Source organism: Protomyctophum bolini, assembly GCF_963924005.1.
Source record: "Protomyctophum bolini genome assembly, chromosome: 10".
In the NCBI taxonomy this organism is placed as follows: Eukaryota; Metazoa; Chordata; class Actinopteri; order Myctophiformes; family Myctophidae; genus Protomyctophum; species Protomyctophum bolini.
Genome location: NC_137871.1, coordinates 10,429,690 through 10,451,221, shown reverse-complemented (window position 1 = coordinate 10,451,221; position 21,532 = coordinate 10,429,690). Strand labels below are relative to the sequence as shown.

The 21,532-nt window shown below is 44.7% G+C and overlaps 1 protein-coding gene across 2 annotated transcripts in view; it reads right to left on the bottom strand.

The window, feature by feature from the left end:
* Nucleotides 1-21,532, bottom strand: part of atp7a (ATPase copper transporting alpha) — a 31,751-nt gene that overhangs the window by 9,014 nt on the left and 1,205 nt on the right. For both annotated transcript variants that reach the window (XM_080774459.1, XM_080774458.1), the window contains exons 3-17: nucleotides 20,772-20,900; nucleotides 17,422-17,950; nucleotides 12,917-13,224; nucleotides 11,841-12,357; nucleotides 10,671-10,868; nucleotides 8,050-8,213; nucleotides 6,589-6,750; nucleotides 6,139-6,215; nucleotides 5,021-5,243; nucleotides 4,004-4,237; nucleotides 3,497-3,588; nucleotides 2,489-2,616; nucleotides 2,020-2,174; nucleotides 1,390-1,524; nucleotides 855-1,049 (exon numbers count right to left, since the gene is read on the bottom strand). In XM_080774459.1, coding sequence (XP_080630585.1) covers nucleotides 855-1,049; nucleotides 1,390-1,524; nucleotides 2,020-2,174; nucleotides 2,489-2,616; nucleotides 3,497-3,588; nucleotides 4,004-4,237; nucleotides 5,021-5,243; nucleotides 6,139-6,215; nucleotides 6,589-6,750; nucleotides 8,050-8,213; nucleotides 10,671-10,868; nucleotides 11,841-12,357; nucleotides 12,917-13,224; nucleotides 17,422-17,950; nucleotides 20,772-20,894 — 3,240 coding nt within the window. In that variant the 5' untranslated portion in view covers nucleotides 20,895-20,900. The remainder of the gene's footprint in view (nucleotides 1-854; nucleotides 1,050-1,389; nucleotides 1,525-2,019; nucleotides 2,175-2,488; nucleotides 2,617-3,496; nucleotides 3,589-4,003; nucleotides 4,238-5,020; nucleotides 5,244-6,138; nucleotides 6,216-6,588; nucleotides 6,751-8,049; nucleotides 8,214-10,670; nucleotides 10,869-11,840; nucleotides 12,358-12,916; nucleotides 13,225-17,421; nucleotides 17,951-20,771; nucleotides 20,901-21,532) is intronic.

The following is a 21,532-nucleotide window of genomic DNA, read 5'->3' as shown; positions in this document are numbered from 1 at the left end:
GGACCACCCTTTTCCAAGGATCACACTGCATACCTCAAAAGAAAGCTTAATTTGTACACTCCAATAAAATTAAATAAAGATTTTACCATCTTCCATTCTGGAGATATTGACCTTTATGTAACACTTGCTTTTGTAGGAACTAGGAACGTGCTGTTCTTGAACAGAAAGCTGAGTTATGGACCATTTTATGTCAGACATTGACAAGCAGATGTAAAAATGAACACAAAAAATATCCTATACATACTATACACCGAATGAAAGCCCTGAATGTCTACTTTTACGAGGAAAGAAAGTACACATTGATCCCATCTACCCTTCCGTCGGTAATTGGCTTTTTTGTGCAGCTACAGAATGAGCGTAGGGACTGAGGGAACATATTGGGGCTACGTTAGTACTGTTATTTTTTTTATTTTTATGATGATGATGACGGCTAGCAGTCATCATCATCGGGGAGACGGGCAGATGAAACAATGCAAAGACGTGTTGTCATTATTTATCCATCTATGTACGTGTCTGTGTATCGTCTGTATCGTTCCAACTTCCAACTGGCCTCCAGTTCCACACCCCTCCGGTCCTGTTTTCAGGAAGGGAGGGGGAGAGGCAATTTTCTTTATTTTAGGTAGAAACTAGAAAGGTGATTGAAAGTAATCAATAAATAAAAATGCGCTAAACGTAAATCGGTGTCCCGCATCGGAGCGTTGGGATTTGAACCACGTAATAAACTGTGTCCCGCATTCTGTGTGTGTTCTTCTAAACACATAGTGTGTTCTGTGTGTTTAGACACCGTCTTGTGAATCTCTAAATTCAATAAGGCTATATATATATATATATATATGAACAGGGTTCTGGTTCACCTTATGGGCCATCTCCAGTGGCTCTCCTCCCTTGATCAGGATGCCGTTCTGGGCTCCGACGCCGGTCCCAACCATGACGGCCGTGGGGGTCGCCAGGCCCAGCGAACAGGGGCAGGCGATGCACAACACGGTGATGGCGGCCTGGAAGGCGAAACGAATCACTGCTTCCGTCCTGGATATGCTCTTGTCATAACCCTGGAGGACAGAGACAGTCACTCTCGGCATCAGAAAGGAATATACACTTATACAGGCAATGTAAAACAAAAAATAATCACACAAAAAGGGTACAAAATCTGTCCTGCATATTTAAATTTGAAATTACATTTAGCCATCGGGGCCTGGAAGATGAGATTGAATGAGGCACACAACTTTTATACTTCATAGTAAGTGATCACAAGTGGTTCATTTTATCAAATGCTCAGAGATTTCAAGGTATTCTTTGTCGTCTCCTGTGTACATAAGGCACATGAGGTGAGGGTGCGGCACAGACAATGCTCCCTGTCTTTGAGGAGCTGGAATGAAGCTCCTGACTCACAGGGAAGTACTTCTCCACGAGAGGAAAGTCCACGAAGCCGATGAGGATCCAAGACAGCAGGGTGAGAACAGAGACCACCACGATGAAGGGGACGAAGTAACCGCTGATCTTATCTGCATACTGCTGGATAGGAGCCTAAATAGTACAATACATAATAATTATCTGATCTGCATTACTGCTGGATAGGAGCCTAAATAGTAGAATACATAATAATGATCTGATCTGCATTACTGCTGGATAGGATTTTCTCAGACTTTGCATGCATGCACGCTCGGTGTAGCTCTGCCGTAAACGGTAGAATAATAATGGTGTGATCTTCATACTGCTGGACGGGCGCCTAAACAGTAGAACGCCAATGTGAACACACTTCAGTCAATGATGGCAACAGTGATGTCTATTTTTGTGAGCCTTGTAAATCTGCCACGTTGCTACTTTTGTGCGACACAAACAGTATGATGAATTAGGATATCAATTTACAAAAAAAAACCCATAAAAAGTTGAAATATGGATATACGTTTCCGCCAGGCGGCCTCCCTCGACATCATTTATACATCCTGCCCCGGTGTAGAAAGACCTTACGCAGAGGCACGAGCGCCAGTTATCTCCTAGAGAGAACTCACGACGACTTGCCTTCGACGTCTGAGCCTCCTCCACCAGCTTGACGATCTGCGACAGCGTGGTGTCCATGCCGACGTGAGTGGCGCTGATCAACAGCGCGCCGTTCTGGTTGATGGAGCCGGCGATCACCGTACTGCCCGGCTTCTTCGTCACCGGCATGGCCTCACCTATAGCAGCACAGGTCAGTGAGGTCACACATCGTTACAACAACGCGACAGGAGCGTGGGGCGTTCTCACTTGCCAACGAACACACGACAAGACGGTTGAATGAAGTGAAAGCAACGCTCCCCCAAAACAACAGGTTTGGGGAATGATTACATGAAAGTCACATGTGCAACCAGTAGCTAATAAGTGGAATTGCCTAATAAAGTGTTTATGGAAAGCGGTCATCTTGCAGGCTAGCTTGACTGTTGAAGCATGTTTGTTTAGTTTACGGAATATTTTAGATGCAGTATAAATGAACTAGGGGTTTGATCCCAACCTGTGATGAGAGACTCGTCGGCCATGGAATGACCCTCGATGACGCGTCCGTCGACTGGGAACTTCCCTCCAGGAACCACCTTCACCACGTCGCCCCTCTGGACCAGCTCCACGTCCACCTGCTCCTCACTGGAACAACACGCGCATCGTCACAGAGCACACATTTATATCACTACGGAATTCAGACGCGGTCGGAAAAATATCTTTTCGTTATGTCGTTTCTACACCGCTCCGAAGCATTTACACTACTATTATTTATTTTCTATTGCCCGTTGTATCATGAGCTACGTCAAAAGTTATTTAACGGATGCAAAAAGATATAGATCTCATGTGGTTGCAAGTGATGCAGAGCGACTGAGATGGATTTTCGAACGGAAGATATTTGCATTAGCGGAATATATAGAGAAAGCTTGGGAACATACGGACAAAGGAAACTTATATGTGATGTATTTTTATGTTTTTGCTTATTTCTGTTCCGTTTTTGTTTTTGCCAAATACTTGGTGCAGCTTCTGTGTGAACGTTACGTGATATTGTTTATTTATGTTGTTGGTGTCTTATAAATCCCGTAAGGGATGGGTCTTAACAACAAGACACGAAAATAAAGATGAATTGATTAATTGAATTGATTAATTCATACAATGAAAAGTAAATGAAAGTATTTCTAACACAGGAGGGGTTTATTTATGCTCTACCAGGCCATGGACTTTGAGATTATCCTAATCGTCATTTCAACATGAAATATGAGAGGTACTTTAACCCATTTTGGGCAGGAACCCCTTTTGGTGTTAGCATTATGTTATGCTTTAGCTATTGAAAAATAGCAGATCTACAAGCTCATAGCGCGCCACCGAGTGGCGCACTACGAGCTTGTAGGTCTGCTATTTTTGAAAAATCGAAGAACGACTGACATAGAAACATAGCTTTTTCAGAAAACTGTCAGGATGTAGAAGACATTTTTAGAATCTGATCTCAGGTCAGAACGGGTTCAGAGCACACGGCGCAATGTACCTGAGAACAGAGCGGTCACTGTTGAGAGTGACCACGGTGGCTTCGGTGGCCTGCAGCGACATCAGCTTGGACAGAGCTTCTGACGTCTTGCTCTGAATGAGACACGCATCGTTTATGAGCCACAGACAACATGGTCTTTTGTAACACCGATTATGAATAAGCAGCCAATGAGGTCTTCCGTTAGACTATTTATGTATCACAGACTTCTGTAACATTTGAACATTAAATACAGTTTTTAACGTTCGTTCAGTGGGATGAGGGACCACACTTATATCTTGAATGCTCAAATTCTACAATTCTATCATTACAACATTTAGACATTACATATCACACAAGCATAAGGCTTTTATAACATAATTGCCCTCACAAGGTCACACACACAAACACACAAAATTGGTTAATAAGACTAAATCAGTTCATTTGATTAGGACACACATTGAATTCAGATTTATTTGCTGTATAAAGTTCACGACAACATGAACGAGCGTTGCTGCGCAACGAGCATACCTTTGCTATCTGTTCCAGCCAGCGGCCCAGGGCGATGAAGACAAACAGCATGGGCGGGGTGTCGAAGAAGGTGATGGGGTTGATCTTGGCCTTCTCCACCATGGCCACCAGGAGGATGACCACGGAGTACGTGAAGGCGATGGACGTGGCCAGAACGATGAGCACGTCCATGTTGGCGGACCGGTGTTTGAGTGCTTTATACGCTTGGACGTAGAAGTAACGGCCTCCGATCACCTGCGGAGAGAGGGGGGGGGGGGGAGGGGATGATGACGCACACACACACACACACACACACACTATTTAGTATGTTCAGCACAGTGGTTCCCTAAGTTAAATATATTTGGCCGCAATATTTGACAATATCGACGCGCATGGCAATGATACTGTCAGTGCGTCAGGGCCTTAACCCATTTTGACCCGAGATCAGATTCTAAAAATGTCTTCTACACCCTGACAGCCCAAAATGGGTTAAGGACTGGTATGCTTGGATCACAGGTACAGGTAGAATGAGGTTGTATTAGTCAGTATTATGACAGAGTTACTGTGTGGGGGTCCCCCATAGAGTATTAAAAGGATAGAGACTGAACTGACGCGAAGCTCCACCCCCTCCGCTATTCATGTCAGTGGAAGTTGCTCAGTGGCGTTTTGAAGCACCCGGAAGGCTGCCGGAAGTACTGTCTAATTCCGCATTTTTTCGCTGATTCAGCATTTGGGCACCACATTTTGGTGTCCAAATGCGGAAGTGCAGCTGGGCTTTAACATTGAGCGCTCGGTTGCACGGGTTTCCTCGTCAAGAATCCACGGGTCCGCCTGCAGTCCTTCCTCTTACCACTAGGGCCCAGCGCTTCAACATTGGAGTGCCTAGCTGGCCCCTTGGGGTCCCCGGAAAACATCCAGACCCCCAGGAACAGCCCCTGTCCCCCATTGGCTGAGGTGCAGAGAGTCACAGAGAGGCACAGGTGCAAAACATTACTCCCTAATCAAAGTCAATTACAAACAGGTGTGTGTGTGTCGTACCTGCACGGGCACACAGAACAGGAAGGAGAGCAGGTTCATGATGGACAGCCCGTCCAGCAGCTGTCTCTCCAGGAACATGGTGGAGTGGTAGAGGGCGTGGTCCTCCTTGGTGGCGTTGTGGTGGTGGGACGTGCTGATCTGGTGGTCCACGATCATCATGTACATCATCATCCCCATCACCGGGACGCAGAACACGAAACTGACCAGGAACGAGTTCTTCCACCTGGGGGGGGGGGGGACAGAGAGAGAGAGAGAGAGAGAGACCGTTGTGCTTTAGGACATTACTCTAGCCCCATTCTGACCTGAGATCATCTTCTACATCGTGACAGTTTTCTGAAAAAGCCATGTTTCGGTGTCAAGTCGTTCTTCGATTTTTCAAAAATAGCAGACCTACAAGCTCATAGCGCGCCACTCGGTGGCGCGCTATGAGCTTGTAGATCTGCTATTTTTCACTAGCTAAAGCACCACATAATGCCAACACCAAAAGGGGTTCCCGTACCAAAATGGGCTAGACCCGTGTTTCCAAAACACTGCGTCAGGGCAGATACATTGTTATGGGTCGTGACTGAGTAAATATCCTTTTTTTCCCCTCCATTTCCTACGTTCAATAAATACAATCCTATTAAGTCAAACATTTTCGGAGATAAGCATCTCAAAAATGTTTTCAAAAGAACTTCATAATATGTGCCAAACTACAAGCTCACACAACGTGTTGCATTGAGACATGTTGTGAGCTTGTAGATCTGCCATTTTCACTAGTTTGGGTCCTGGGGGGGGGGGACGGACGGACGGACGACGACAATCATTTCCTGGGTCTCGAGCTAAAAGGTTTGGGGACCTACTCCTCTTCGTCCCCTATCCTATGGCCTATGGGACATAAGACTTCAATGAGCACTCTCCATTGCATCCCATCCCTGGAAGGTTTGAGAACCACTGCTGTACAGTTGACACCAATTGGCCCAACAGTTCGCGATATAACCTCAGTGCTGGTGTGTGTGTGTGTGTGTGACATACATGTGCAGGGGATGTTTATGAAAATACGGAACAAATTGTGTCCCGTAATGGTTAAAAAACTGGACCCGAGATTTCATTGGCAACGAAAAGGGAATGGCTCTTACTGTTGTATCTCTGTGCTGTGGTCCAGGTGGCTCCCAGTGCGGTCCCTCTTCACCAGAGATGCTTCAAAGCCCAGATTCTGTCACAACAGTCACACTCTGTCATCTCATCTGTCATTACACACTGAAACGTGTCAATCTTCTTCTCATAAATATAGTAGGGCTGGGTCATATGGACATAAATTCAGACCATAAATATTGTGACAGTAATAACATATTGTGACAAAATTCATGATTTATTTTTAATTTAAAAAAAAATAGTGAAATATTTATACATTTTCACATTTTTTTCAAAATATAAAATAAGGCTATAAAAAAAAAATAGTCACAATTTTGCCATATCCTAATTATGCAAAAACCCGGACGATATTTTATCTCATTATATAATATGGATACATTTCCCAGCCCTAGTATAAATATGAGCCAGATATGAAGTAGGGATAAAAGGAATACCTCTATCAGTTTGATGACATCTCTTGGGCCCGTCACCTCGGGATCGTACTTGATGTGGGCTTTGTTAGTCGCCAGGGCAACGGAGGCGTAGATGATTCCCTTCTGCTTCATGAGGTTGGACTCGATTTTGTGAACACAAGATGCGCACGTCATTCCCCGGACCTGAATGAAGTAGAAGGGAGGCAAACTAAGTAAATTTACAAATGTATAAGCTCGTCTCAACATATTTGGATATTACCGGAAAGATGACACCATACATCACTCAGTGAGCGACAGACAACAACACTTGTCAGTCACTTCAATTGCACATGCATGAATGCATTGTCAGGGAACATATGAATACACAAATGCATAGTCACATTTTTGTTGTTTTATTTATGTTTCTTCCCTGTTGTGTCTTGAAATTAACAGGGAATTTATATTTTAGGAACAGACCTATCCCACGTTTCGCCACAAGGTGGCGAATCTGCCCAACAGGTTAGTTATCCCATTTTTGGGGGGGGGGAGCCCTTTTGGTGTTAGCATTATGTTATGCTTTAGCTATTGAAAAATAGCAGATCTACAAGCTCATAGCGCGCCACAGAGTGGCGCGCTACGAGCTTGTAGGTCTGCTATTTTTGAAAAATCGAAGAACGACTGACACAGAAACATAGCTTTTTCAGAAAACTGTCAGGATGTAGAAGACATTTTTAGAATCTGATCTCAGGTCAAAATAGGTTAAACTGTGAGTGACGTCCTTCTTCAGATGCTACGAGGACGAGAAAGAAACAACAATGAACTGTCTCTGTCTCCCATCTTTCCCTGTTTGTTCAGGTGAACCTGCAGATCCGTTTAAAATATAGATAATCCGTTTACCGAGCCACAGCCACACCCCAGGTGCAACTCATCGTGTTGCAACTCTCAACGTGTCTCATGTAGGGATGTACAATATCGATTTTTAAAAACCCGATAGATAACTTCCTGCTCCTCAAGACCGATACTAATAACTGCTAATAAAAAAAGACATACTAGTGAGTAACGGTACATTCAACATAGCTTTGACATAAGCTGGGTGCTTTGTCAGCAACTAAAATACTTTAGCAGAACTGCAAGCATATGAAAATATATAAAATAAAGAATATTATCGGAGCTATTACTAATGTTTTCGGATTTATCGGGATGTCATAATTCTTGATATACTTAGTTGATATACTGTACTAGACCCTCTCTTCTTTTCTAAATACCTTCGCTGATAACGGCCGATCTACAAGCTCACAATGCATCGCAAGCACCTTCCCTTCAAAATCGGTGATATACGATTCGATTGCCAACCAGCAAAGCTAAATTATCATGGTCAAAGTGTGCTGCCATTGTCTAAAGATGAAAAAAAAAGAAACCCAGAATCGGCACATGCAGAGTTTGACGTGAGAAAAAAAAATAGCTGCTGTGCAACTGTGGTCATCGTCGATGCCGTTCACTCACCACTAGCTCCAGACTTCCATCAGAGCCCTCGTAGTTCTCCATGACAGACGCGGTGAAGCCGAGCTCTCTCACATACTCGGCAACCTTCAGCGGGTCGACGACGTCTGGGTTGTAACGCACCTCCGCTTTACTGGCCATCAGCGCCACGAGTACAGAGTACACACCTGCACAACAGGACCAATTTAAGGTTATGAAGAAGCCAAAAATGTATTGCTGTGAGGCCTTTAACCACTTAAACCCCATGGGTGCAGGCTTTAGTTCCGACATACTATTGATCCGAAACCTCAATCCTAACCTAACCCTAACCGCAAGCACGGGAGCAGCGCATGTCGGACCATCGCTTTTTCGCATCGCATCGCATGTCCCCCCGCTTCGGATCTTCGGTGTGTCGGAAAAGCGTGCGCGCCCCAAACCCCATATATGTTGTTGACCGGAGTCCCCCAGGAGTCCGTACTTAGCTCCCTCCTTTTCTTCTCCAAAGATCTATAAGCTCAAAACGTGCCTTGTTGCAACGTGTTTGTAGATCTATTTTCAGGGAATGGTCGCTGATTATGATGAGATACCCAGAAGAGAGATCATGCACACACAAACGTGGCATCCTTCCGATTGTGACATCCACGTTGCAATTTTTAATTGTTTCTTTCCCATGTCCATATATATATATATATATACGGAACCCGGCACTAGGGGACGTCAATCACGTCATATCCCAGGTCTGTATAGATACGGACCCTAATGGTTGAGTCCCACCGCAGATTTAACCCATTCTGACCTGAGATCAGATTCTAAAAATGTCTTCTACATCCTGACAGTTTTCTGAAAAAGCTATGTTTCTATGTCAGTCGTTCTTTGATTTTTCAAAAAATAGCAGACCTACAAGCTCGTAGCGCGCCACTCGGTGGCGCGCTATGAGCTTGTAGATCTGCTATTTTTCAATAGCTAAAGCATAACATAATGCTAACACCAAAAGGGGTTCCTGTACTGTCTGTAACTACCATAACTAGCTAATGTACAAGACAGTTGCTGTAAAGACAGCAAGTGCTCATTATTCGATTACTAATAAAAATAATTACATCATGTACATTCTAAAAGGTACCCCATTCTGATCGGAATTATCTAGTGGTATTTTTTATAATGCACTTTCTTCTTGTCTGTCACTGTCAGGAGATAATTGAGATAATGTTAGGTGTTGGCTCTGTATACCGATAGCTCAGCATGTTGCGTTTATGGCACATGTCACAGTGAAGTTTTTCACCGTTGTATGATGGCAAGTCATTGCTGACATGACAAGTCTTTATCATAGACTGCTGTGACATTACCCTAAGGAGTACACGTGATACGTGATCGTTTATCCATTTAACTTACATGTCTGCATAATTATGTTGTCATCGTCAATGATCTACAGATCTGACAAAACGCATGATATTTTGCAGCATCACATTCAAGCCAGCGGTTTACATTGTGGTTGAAACTTTCTTTTGTCCACTTGTACTGCCGGTCACTCTCCCTTAAATCTTCGGGTCACTTTCTTTTCTTTGTAAACGGTTTCTTTGCCTGGCTTTTGGATGGTTACCAGTGGTTTTTAAAACATTTCAGGATTGGAAAGGATCTGTGTGTGCTGGCCGGAGTGGACACGTGAACGAACATATATCATGGTAGCAAGCCGAAAACTGCCAGTAGACGGCTCTTTGATCCAAATGGCATCGGGCTCTCATTACGCCGTGTGTTGCAGCGGTTTAAAGGCCGCCGCGAGGAGCTAAACATGAGAGTAAAGAGACGCTTGTACGACGCACACATTGAATTCAGGTCCATTCCAGCTGTACGTTTTACCGTTTATTCAGTCACCACACGTAAGTCACAACAGTTCCCAGGCTTTTAGCTATAACTAAACGTGGTTGTTAAGGTGATAACCGGTGCGTTTGATACGGTCAACGGAAATGTCTTCTCCCACGCTCACCTCCTCTCTCTGTCCAACTTCCCTCACCCAAGTGACAGTAAAACACCAGTAACGCAGGGAATGTTGTTAAAATTAGATGACCATACAGAGGCAAGTGCCAGGTGTGTTCTTCTGGCCCGGACAGCTTCGAAATGTCCTCTGGGCCAGCGATCCATTTATAATGTTGACTCCTGATTTTATGCCAATTTATGGCAACCAAGGACAATAATAATGGGTACTGCACTAACTAAGTACTTTACAATGGGTTTTAACCCAATTTGGGGCGGAACCCCATTTGGTGTTTTAAACATTGTTATAATTTAGCTTTTGAAAAATAGCAGATCTACAAGCTCATAGTCATAGCGCGCCGCCGCCACCGAGTGGCGCACTACGAGCTTGTAGGTCTGCTATTTTTGAAAAATCGTGAAAATGTGGCACAAATCTTTTAATATATATTATTTCGTTTTTAACTCAAATATTTGCATCCGAGGGGTTCCTGGAACAACATATTTTCAGATGGGGGTCGGTGGCCAAATACATACAATTTTGGGGGTCCTTGACATGAAATATTGAGCACCACAGAAACACGAGATATTTCAGAAACTTTAGAAGACATTCTTTTAATTTCGACGTCAGGCCTAAATGAGTTAATAATACAAAGTAAAAAAAAAAAAGGTTCACCCACCGGCTTCATTTTTTAGGTTGCGTTCGATGTTGGCGACACAGGAGGCGCAGGTCATGCCTCCTATCTGAATGAAGCATTTCAAATGGCTGCTGGCAGGGGTTTTCTCCGGGTCGCTGTCCAGCTCTGGTTCCTTCGCAGGTGGCGAAGGACTCGATGGCACTAAGCTACTTTTTGGTGCAGGCAGCAGGGAGTTGGTCTCTGTACACGGGGCGAAAACATCCTGGGAGTTAGAATCAACTCAACTCAACCATGCTCAACAGTTGCATCGTGTCATGCTTCCAAAAAATGGAAGCATGACAAATTCAGCAACAAAACCATTTATTAAAGCTATTGTTAAGCAGTGCAAAGTTCAGCCAGCACCAGCAAAGAACACAAAAAAAGATTGGTCAACAAATCTAGTGGTTTGTATATCGACAAGCTGTTTTAGCGTTAATCTCTTTTGTAACCACTTAATAGCCCCAATTTATAGTTCTTCATATGCCAAATAGTGAAAAAAGCTGATCAGATCTACTACTTAAAGCCCCCAAAAAATCCCAAGACTTTTGCAAAACTGCACTGATGCCATTGAACGACCCCTATGAAAACCTCAGGACTGAAATCAGTCCCCAGGACTGAGAACTTTAAGCCTAAAACACCCAAAGAGGTTCCCGCCCAGAATGGGTTTGACATGCCCAATAGGGCCAACCGTTATATCAGTCTGGCTAATCGGCCACTATCTACCTTTTTCACGACAAAGACACCATTTTTTTATCAACTTTCAACAGTTTTCAGAAAATGTAAAAAAGAAATTAAAAAAATAGATGCACAAGCTCACAATTTGTTGTGTAGATCAGTGATTTGGGATATTTTGAGTAGGACTTAAAATGATAAAATTAAATGTGTTTGTGTATTTATGTTTATTCCTATTTAATTGAGTGATTATTAATTCAATATTTTCAAATAGAAACTTTAACCAAATCTACGTTTTTCAAATTGATTTGACACCTTTTGATTACGTTATGCTTTAGCTATTGAAAAATAGCAGATCTACAAGCTCATAGCGCGCCACCGAGTGGCGCGCTACGAGCTTGTAGGTCTGCTATTTTTGAAAAATCGAAGAGCGACTGACATAGAAGACATTTTTAGAATCTGATCTCAGGTCAGAATGGATTAAGCTTTCCATTTCCTCACCAGGCAAGAAGGCATCAAAGCCCATGTCCTCTATGGCTTCTCTCAACTCCTCGGGGGTGGTGAGCAGAGGGTCGTACTCAAACGTCCCCTTGTGATCGGCCAGAGACACCTGGGCCGACCTCACCCCACTCCTCTGAGAGAGCACGCCCTCGATGGACTGGACGCACGAGCCGCAGGTCATTCCCTCGATGTGGACGTGAGCTACGGCCACCAGGGGCTGGTTGAAGCAGGGCTGGGGGGCTGTGAGTTGTGGCCCCTTGGGGGCCACCACGGCCAGCGGGGGCGGCGGGCTCTGCGACAGGAGCGGGGAGGAGGGCGACGACGTGGTGGACTCGGCGGGGACACTGGGGGCCCGGGACTCCCAGGGCAGGCTCTTGAAGGTCCCCGGTGGGAGGGCGTCGATGGCCTGCTGGAGCTGAGGCACGGTGATCTTCCGGGGGTCGTGGCAGATGGACGCCGTTTCCTTCTCCAGGGAGACGACCACGGAGGAGACGCCCGGCAGCGTCGACACGTTGTCCTGCAATGTAGGGGTGCAACAGTTAACCCATTCTGACCTGAGATCAGATTCTAAAAATGTCTTCGACATCCTGACAGTTTTCTGAAAAAGCTATGTTTCTATGTCAGTCGTTCATCGATTTTTCAAGATTATAAAAATAGTTCATGATGAATTTTAAATTCTTTTACGTCTTTGCTTTCATCGTTTGTGACCAGATTCGACTGAGAGACTGCCATCGCGCACATTTCCAGCATCGTTAATAGCACGGGCAGTCTCTTCACATACTGGACTAGAGCATGTCTGAAATAAGTGTCAGAGCTGAAATCGACATGTAAACAAATATGAAATAAATGCTTAAACATTTAGAGACCACAGAAGTGAACCTTTCAAGCCTCTTTTCTCAACTCGCCGTTTTCTGCAAGACATTACTCTATATAAGCCATATCTCCAAAACTGCTGGGTCAAACTGAACAACCAATATATCAATTTGAAAAAACTCTGTCAAATTTGGTCACATTTCTAGCAGCAGAAATAGGTCATGCGCGAGACACATTCGTACGACAATCACAAACAGCTCTACCTGGATGTTGACCACACAGGAGCGGCAGTGCATGCCCGTCACCCTGAGCGTAGAGACGGCCGAGTCCGCCGTGAACACCTCCGTCTCTTCTTCTTCCGACGTCGACGTCTCGCTCGTGGAAGAGACGACCGGCGACCGGTTCTGAGAGCCGACCAGTCGCTCCAGCTCGGAGGGCGACAGCTGCAGCGGGCGGGACTTGGACTTGACCGTGGCCTTGAAGCCGGCGACGGCGATCTGGTCGACGATGGTCTGGGCGGTGGTGAGGTAAGGCAAGTAGACCACGGTGGCGTCCTGAGACTCTAAAGCAACTGTGTGTACACACAGGAAAGATGAAGATTAATTATTATACATGACTAGTACAACCATAAGACGTTTACAGTTGAGCTGGGGGCGCGATGCAGACACAATTAATATCACGATAGTTTTGACCAAATACTGTACTTCAATGTTGTGACGATACTATCAATTTACTGTACTAAAGAAATGTAGTTCTAAAAGCTCACTACACATTGCATCGTTATGCCAACTACAACTAGCTACTGCTAGATACTGTATACTGGGATTTTCTATATTTCTTTATAATGCACTTTCTGTTTCCCTGTCACTGCGCAGAGATAGGATGTACTGATATTGGGATTGCGTTGCCATAAAACACAGCATATAAATTTGTGTGTCAGTTAATCAGTTACATCCCAAACTGTGGCGCGTGGACGACCTCCAGGGGGTGTGTGACATGAAAAGGGTAATGGCGGACGGTTTATAGTGTTATTTAACACAAAAACGTCAAAATCCGGTAAAACACCGTTTTAGTATTAGAGCTGCGTGACTCGAGACAGGAGAGCAGCAGCTCAGTCTCTCTCTCAGTAGCCCTTTCCACACCTAAGCGCAAAACGGTTTTGCGCGGCGGACAGAAGAAGCTGTGCGGCGTGTGCGCAGCTGGTTTTTAGACAGCTGGTGGATGGGAATTAAGCTCCACCTCCGCGGACGTTTGACGCGGGGCGAGAGCGCTTCCGGGAATCTGGCCGTCGCGCATGTCGTCCGCGGAAGTGAAGCTTCTTTTCCATCCACCAGCCGTCTAAAAACCCGGTTTTTAAGCTGTGCGCAGCCGAGAACGTATACGCGGCTCTTTTGATAGTGTGGCAGCACCTTCTCTCTGTGTAGTGACATTCCCCCCCACAGCCCCCCCTTTCCAAGTTCCCTCACACATCCAGCGTTACAGTTTCAACTCAAGACAAGACATGAAGCCAACTCACATTGTCCATCATCTGTCCACACTTTGCAAAGTAAAATCCACAGGGTGTAGAATTAGTATTTAGTAGGCTGTGTTAACCAGCGCTATAATGAAGAGCTGTGCAGCGCAAGCCAGGTAATTAACAACGCCAGCCAGCTGCTTCGGTATTGATTGTGTGTGTGTGTGTGTGGCTCTCAACCTAAAATGAAACTGAAAGGAATGCAGGCCTAATATTATGAATGCATTTTGGCTATGTGCAATAATGACAATACACACAAAAAAATGTTTTAATAACTAAATAACTGATCTTAACACCCTGAATGCAGGAACCGGTTTTCTACGTGGTTCGAATCACAACGGTCCGATGCGGGACACGTAGATCTCCGTATAGCGCATGTTTTTATTGATTACTTTCAATCGTCTTTCTACACACACCGGACAATAGATCAAGCAGCCCAGATTCATCCCACAACACTCCGGTCACGTGATCCAAAAGAAAAGAAAATGCCTCTCCCCCTCCCTTCCTGAAAACAGGACGGGAGGGGCGCATTGTGTAGAATAGCCTCTGTAACCGTAATGGCGGCGCCCATGCGAGCGTACATACAACTCCAGTCAACAGAATCACACTGCATAACATCCGATCGGCTTGCCTCCACCTCTCCTCCCGTTTCTCCCTCCTCCCCTCCCCTCCTGTTTGTTTCAGGGGAGGGGGTCTTGTGTCTGTCGGAACATGGCGGCTCCCATGGACACTATCATAACAGATCTAAAGTCGGTCCTTTCCTTCTGCATACTACGAACAAACAAGAAAACTAACAAACGAATCACAACTTCACGGATCGTAGCAGAGTTCGCAGAGGGACGGTGGACGGTTATTTTTTGATGATGATGATCATCGGTCAGATGAAACAATGCAAATACGTGCTGGTGTGGAACTGGAGGGGCACAGCAACACCACCGTCACTCGGCGAACTCGGCTAGCCGAGTTGGAAAGATACACAGACACGTACATAGATGGATAAATAATGTCTTTGCATTGTTTCATCTGCCCGATCCGTCATGATCATCATCATAAAAAGAATAGATAAACAAACAGTACTAGTAACGTAGCCCCAATATTTTCCCTCAGTCCCTATGCTCATTCTGTAGCTCATTCAAAAGCCAACTACCGACGAAGGGTAGATGGGATCAATGTGTACTTTTTTTTCCTCGTAAAAGTAGACATTCAGGGCGTTCATTCTGTGTATAGGATATTTGTTGTGTTCATTTTTATATCTGCCTGTCAATGTCTGACATAAAACGTTCCCTAACTTCCCTAAGTGGACGAATTAAGCTTTCTTTTGAGGCATGCGGTGTGCTTCTCGCTATAAGAGAACATTTGCTGTCGGCCTTGGAAAAGGTTGGTCCTCCAATGCTATCAGCATTAGCATCAGAGGTTCCAACCGGGCATTGGGGAGGGGGGGGTGCGCCAGCTAGGTCAGGGGGTAAGAGGGAGTGCACGGCCAAATAGGTTTGGGAACGCCCGAGTTACATAATAAAGGCTGATTTAGCAGAACCGATTCTGCACTGTACACGTCAGAACCAGATTTATATCTCTTCCTATGACGGACGTGTCTCTCAGAAAACGCCGCATTCATGCTGTGAACTTGTGGATCGACTATTTTCAACACTGTATGATGGCATGTCATTGCCGACATGACATGTCATTATATACACTGCTGTACATAACCCACCTAGAGCGTACTGTACTAGGTTAATCTTTTCTATATTTAACTTACATGTCTGCATACTGCAATATGTAATGATCTACAGATATGACTACAGATGATGTACATCTCATTCTTAGCTGCATCCTATTCAAACCAACTGAACAATTATCTCTGAAGTAATTTGAAAATGTACTCTAGGTTTTGTAAGCAGCCCAGACACTTTTTAAGTTGCTCGATTCAATATTTTAAAATTGTGATATTAATTTGATTAGACACGCCCCGTCATATACAACCCCCTTGCCCTCTGTGGTTTTCTTTAACTAATTGAAAACACGCGTCCTTTGTTCTGGTGAATGATATTGTCCTAAATGCGTAAGCTTGTATGTAGTGTCTTTTCAATTACTCGTTTCATTTATTTTATCTAATTTCTTTATTAAAAGTAATTGAAAAAACATGGCCCCTCACACAAGTACATGCAATAAAAATCTAGGACAACCAGTACCTGTGCAATGATAGTGGTGCTACACTCAATAGCGCTAGAGTCAAATAGCCCTATAAATAACATGTCACTCCTCGTAGGGCTGAGAGAGATTAAAGGATTTCATGAGTCACAATCAAATCCCACAGGCAATGCTGTGGTCACGGTGACATGCAGAATGAAGACACATGTACAGTATTGTAGGAAGACATGTTCATGCCTCCAAATGCATTACTAGTACCTCAGGGAAGGACTCGTTAATTTATCACTGTGCCGCTTAAAAATCCTACGATTGAAAGGTTTTCAGGCCAAGTCCCAATCTGTGATTTATGCAACCGTGTGAAAGGGGCACACCAGTGCTCTAAACAAATTGTTTTGGAAACAATTATGTTTTGGTATTATTATTTTTGTACAGGTATTATCCAATACCATTAGGGTTTATGGAAGATGCTTCTTTTTTTTATATATATATTTTTTATCCCACGATTTTGTAACCCATTTTTCACCCCTGTGTCAATCATCTAATGTGATCCTGGGCTCTACACACCCTCCGCCAACCTGGGGAGAGCAACGGACTTAACTCATGCTTCCTTCATGCTTGAGTGTCCAAGTTGCTCCTTTACACCTGACAGGGGGGAGTTTCCCTGGTTAGACGTAGCGCGTGGAAGGAACACGTTATTCCAACCAGTTCCTTTCCCCTTCATCAGGCGCCCCGGCTGGTCAGGTGCAGGCAGTTTAGAGACCAGGATTACTGCATGTTTTTGTGAGGGTACCTACCCTAGGGGACACGGGGAGAACATGCAAACTCCACACAGAAAGGCCCTTTCGCCAACCCCGCCTTCGGGTATGGGCACTGATGACGCGGAGGAGGAAACACGCCGCCAGCACCCACAGCGCCCCGAGCGGGAATCGAACCCAGGACCTTCTAGCTGTGAGGCGACAGCACTACCAACTGTGCCACCGTATGCCACCTTATGGAAGATGCTTCTGACATGTATTCTAATTTGTATTGCTAGTTTGAAATCCAATTACTGAAATCTGTGGCGACTGAGAACTTTAATCCACAATCTTATGAAACAGACGACCACACCTTTGATCTTCTGAACTCCTTTCAGCTTTCCGATCCTCCCCTCAATGGTAGTGGTGCAGGAGTGGCAGGTCATTCCCTCGATGCGCAGCTTCAACAGCGCTGACCCTCCTCCTCCACCTCCTCCTCCTCCTGCTGTGCTGGGAGACGAGGCTGACGCTTGGGCTTTCTGGGAGGCGACGCCGTCCACAGGGACGTCCGAAGTCTTCCCCACACCGGCAACCACCTCTCCCAGCTGCAGTTCAGACGTCAAGGAGGGGACAAATGTGACACTGAGCCCCCTCGGGTCCTGGTTCTCACCGACGCAGAGGACTCCCTGGACCTGGCACAGCCTGCTCACGGCTTCCTGTTGGCCTTCGGCGGTCAGGCCTGCTGTGGGAAGCGACCGGGTGTCTGTGGCGACGGGCGTGGCCGAGGTGGACTCCGATAGGCTGCATTCAAAGCCCATGTCATCGATGGCCTCCGACAGGGACTCTGGGCTCTGTAAGCTGAGGTCAAATATGACGGTTGCATTCTTCAACTCTAAAGACACCTGCGACATAACAAGTAAAAAAAAAACACAAATTTAATAATTTATACAAAATACTTTAAGAAAGGGTCAAGTAAGTTCTCTGCAACACACAGCTATACACCATCAAACCATAGATAAAGAGCCCCTCAGGTTGTGGCCTCCTGGTGGCGCTAGAATAGGCCAATGTGAAAAGGGTGCCATTTCTTCTTATGCCTTGGATGGCAATTGGATGATTTGAGGCATTTTGTTCCAAAAATGTGTTTTGCAAAAATCCACCTGTTGGCCAATGTGAAAAGTGTGGGACATATTCCTCTGCCTAGTAGGAAAGTCTGAAAGATTTCACGCTGCCAATGTTAGCCCATTAGCATGGAATATGAAATATCCGACAGATCTGGCTTGAACACATGCCTATAGAAATAGTGTGTAACGATTTGTGGACATAATATGGAGGCGTAATTTCCAAAAGTCCACTAAAACAGGTCGTTCTGGAAAGTTTAGGGCAGAGGTTCATCGTTGGCATCCAGGGAGTGTGTGTGCAAAATTTGGCATCGACCGGGTTAACGGTGCCGGAGATTAGCTGTACACAGACGGACGGACACACGGACGGAGTGCAAAACATACTCTCTCCCCACCCCAAGTTATCAGACAAAAGGAAACATCGGGCAGGTTATCAGGTACCAGTGTGATATGCACACATAAAGCTGTGCCGTTAACAATTTACAATTAAGGCATTTAGCAGACACTCTTAATCCAGAGAGATTTACATTAAGCAAGAACAAAAAGCATGGCAATACATCAAAGTAGTTATGTATGAATCATACGTAAGCAAAGAACGTAACAGTGGAATATCTATATACTGAAACGATGCAGATATAATATACTATATAGTGCCATAAGTCTTCATAAAATGCTATCTAAGTTACATAAGTTGAGTCTTTGCATACGCCTGTAGGAGGTCAAGGCTAGGGAAGTACTATTGGCCTACAATGGGAAGTACATTCCATAGTTTTGCAGCCAGAAGGGAGAAGAGTTTGGGACGTGTGGAGCGTTGTCCTCAGACCAGAGGGTCTGTACAATAAGGGGTGACCGAGTTCATCTGCCTTGCAAAAGGTCACATCCTGCTCCACTTCCATCTACAGTTCTACACTCATTCTTCCCAGTAAAGCAGGAAACATGTAAACATGTGATAGACTCACGAGGGTCACCTGATTGAGCCATCAGTTACAAACTGTGTGTGTGTGTGGGAGGGAGGGCTGGTAGAGAAAGGGAAAACTGTCCAAACAGAAATCAATTCTCTTCTTCCAAGTCACATCACATACAATAACAATGCACATAATGGCCCGGGCAATGACTATTTTACGGAACCCTAACAATGTTTGCTTGTGCATGCAGGCTGCCTATTGATCTGCTGGAACAGAGATCTGCAAAGGGCAGAGCTCTGCCAGGATCACACTATTGCGTTATCTTCTCATTTGACCCCTGCCTGGGGGTGAAACACACCACGATGGAAAGGCCAGGTCGCATTTATTTCAATCTGGGATCTCTCTCAGGCAGCTACATGGATGACTGTGTACCATCAATTAGACCGGCCTTCCCCCAGAGGGGATGAGTCTGAGAAAAATTAAACCTGACTGTCCCCAGAAAAGAAAAAGGAAGGACTTTTCCAGAACCAAATAGATTGAAAACAACCTTCTGAGAACTTAACCACATACAGTAAGCCCTATAGTCTTCACCATACGACAAGTAGGAAGAAATGGCCGATCTATAAGCTATAGAGCTGAGGACGGTGTTAATAATGTGGTTAAAATATTCTCGCGTTTACTTTAAAACAACATTGAGGACACACTGACACTGGAATTTCACATCCTATTTTGTAGCTGTTGATTTGAAATCTTACTAGATGTTATAAAAGGTCATACTCTTTCAGGAACTGGTGACATAAGCTACTTGTGACTAAGAGTCACAAGTCAGCATTTCCTGACTTTGACTTGGGTTGGGGCCCGGGGGGGGGGGGGGGGGGACTTTATTGATAGATCACAGTAGGTTGACAGGAAACGGGGAGAGAGATGGGCGGGGGGAGACATTCAGCAAAGTTCGTCGGGATCGGGACTCGAACTTTACCAGCCTAGTGGAATACTGGATTACCAGCCTAGGTGCCTGGACCGTCAGGCCGGCCGAGGCCCAAGTCAGCCTTTCCTGAAAAACTGGCCAGAGTGGGCAACAGGGCAAGTACAATGTGTGTATTGCTGGCCCAGAGTGTTTAAATAGTGCTTCCAAGCCAGCGGGCAATTTTTAAATGTCGATCCCTGGGTCTAAATTGTAAACATTGCATCACTCCGATGCACAAACTGTACTTCTAGCTCACAAGCCCACCCACACACATTATCTATACAAACAATACAGCAATTGATGCTAGTGATGCGTGGGGAAGCAAATCATTTACAATTATTCAGCTGTCCCAAATTAAGCCACATTTAAAGATATTAAACCAAACACAAATAATAAAGTTCTATGCATCTGTTCTACTTGCAATAATTCAGTGGCCGGATGAATGGCAACCACAAGGTTCCCAGTTCAAACCCGGGCTCCCCCAGAGTTAGTGTCGAAGTCCTTGAGCAAGACTCTGAACCCCTAATTGATCCCGATGTGCTGGTTGGTGCCTTTCATGGTTTCCTCCGCCATCGGTGTGTGAATGTGTGTGAATGGGTGAATGTAATGCATCTATGTAAAGCACCTTGGATAAAGGCACTATATATAAATGCACCATTTTAATCTGTAAGTGAGGTTTTCATTAGTACATCTTACTTAGACCAACAATAGTGGGGAGAGTATTGCCAATCACCTTTATATGTATGACTCCAGGCAAACCTCTGACAGACTGCTCTATGGATTGGACACAGGAGCCACAAGTCATTCCCTCCACATCCAACACCACGGAGCACAGCTTCACTCTCTGTGTCATCATGACTAGCTAAATGGGCAGAGGAAAAACAGGACAAGAATGAAGAAGTGTTTTACCCAATCACTTTATATAAACATTAGTACAAGCAGTGAAATAATGGTAGGATCAAAAGTTCAAAACATGCACGTATTAAGCTGGTCTAAAATATTCTGTATCTTTCATTAGCAGCAGTGACAAGTCAAATGTGCAAATAAAAGGCAGACTGTACATAAAAAAGAAGACAGACAGAAAATAACAAACTCTTCTCTGTAAGCCTTGAGACACCAATTTGTTTAAACAATCACAACATTAGGGGAAAATAGAAACGAGGTAATGGTAAAATGAGTCTGTCAATTCATACCTAGTACATAGCTACCTAGTACATAGTGCAAGCAGCCTGACACAACAGCACAGGGCCACACAAGTAAAGTAACAGTCATACCACACTGATGATTCAGTTGTTTGTAATTCAATATTAATAGCACTTACTCCTATTAAATAATGTATTTTTTTTTAAATGCTGTCAAGTTCAACAAGGTTTCAAAGACATCACAGATTAGCATCAGTCTCTTAGAGTTTCAGTATTATACGATTGTTATATGCATAACGATGGACAAGGATTGTATAATCGCCCACTGTTGCTTAATAAAAGTTTAAGCACT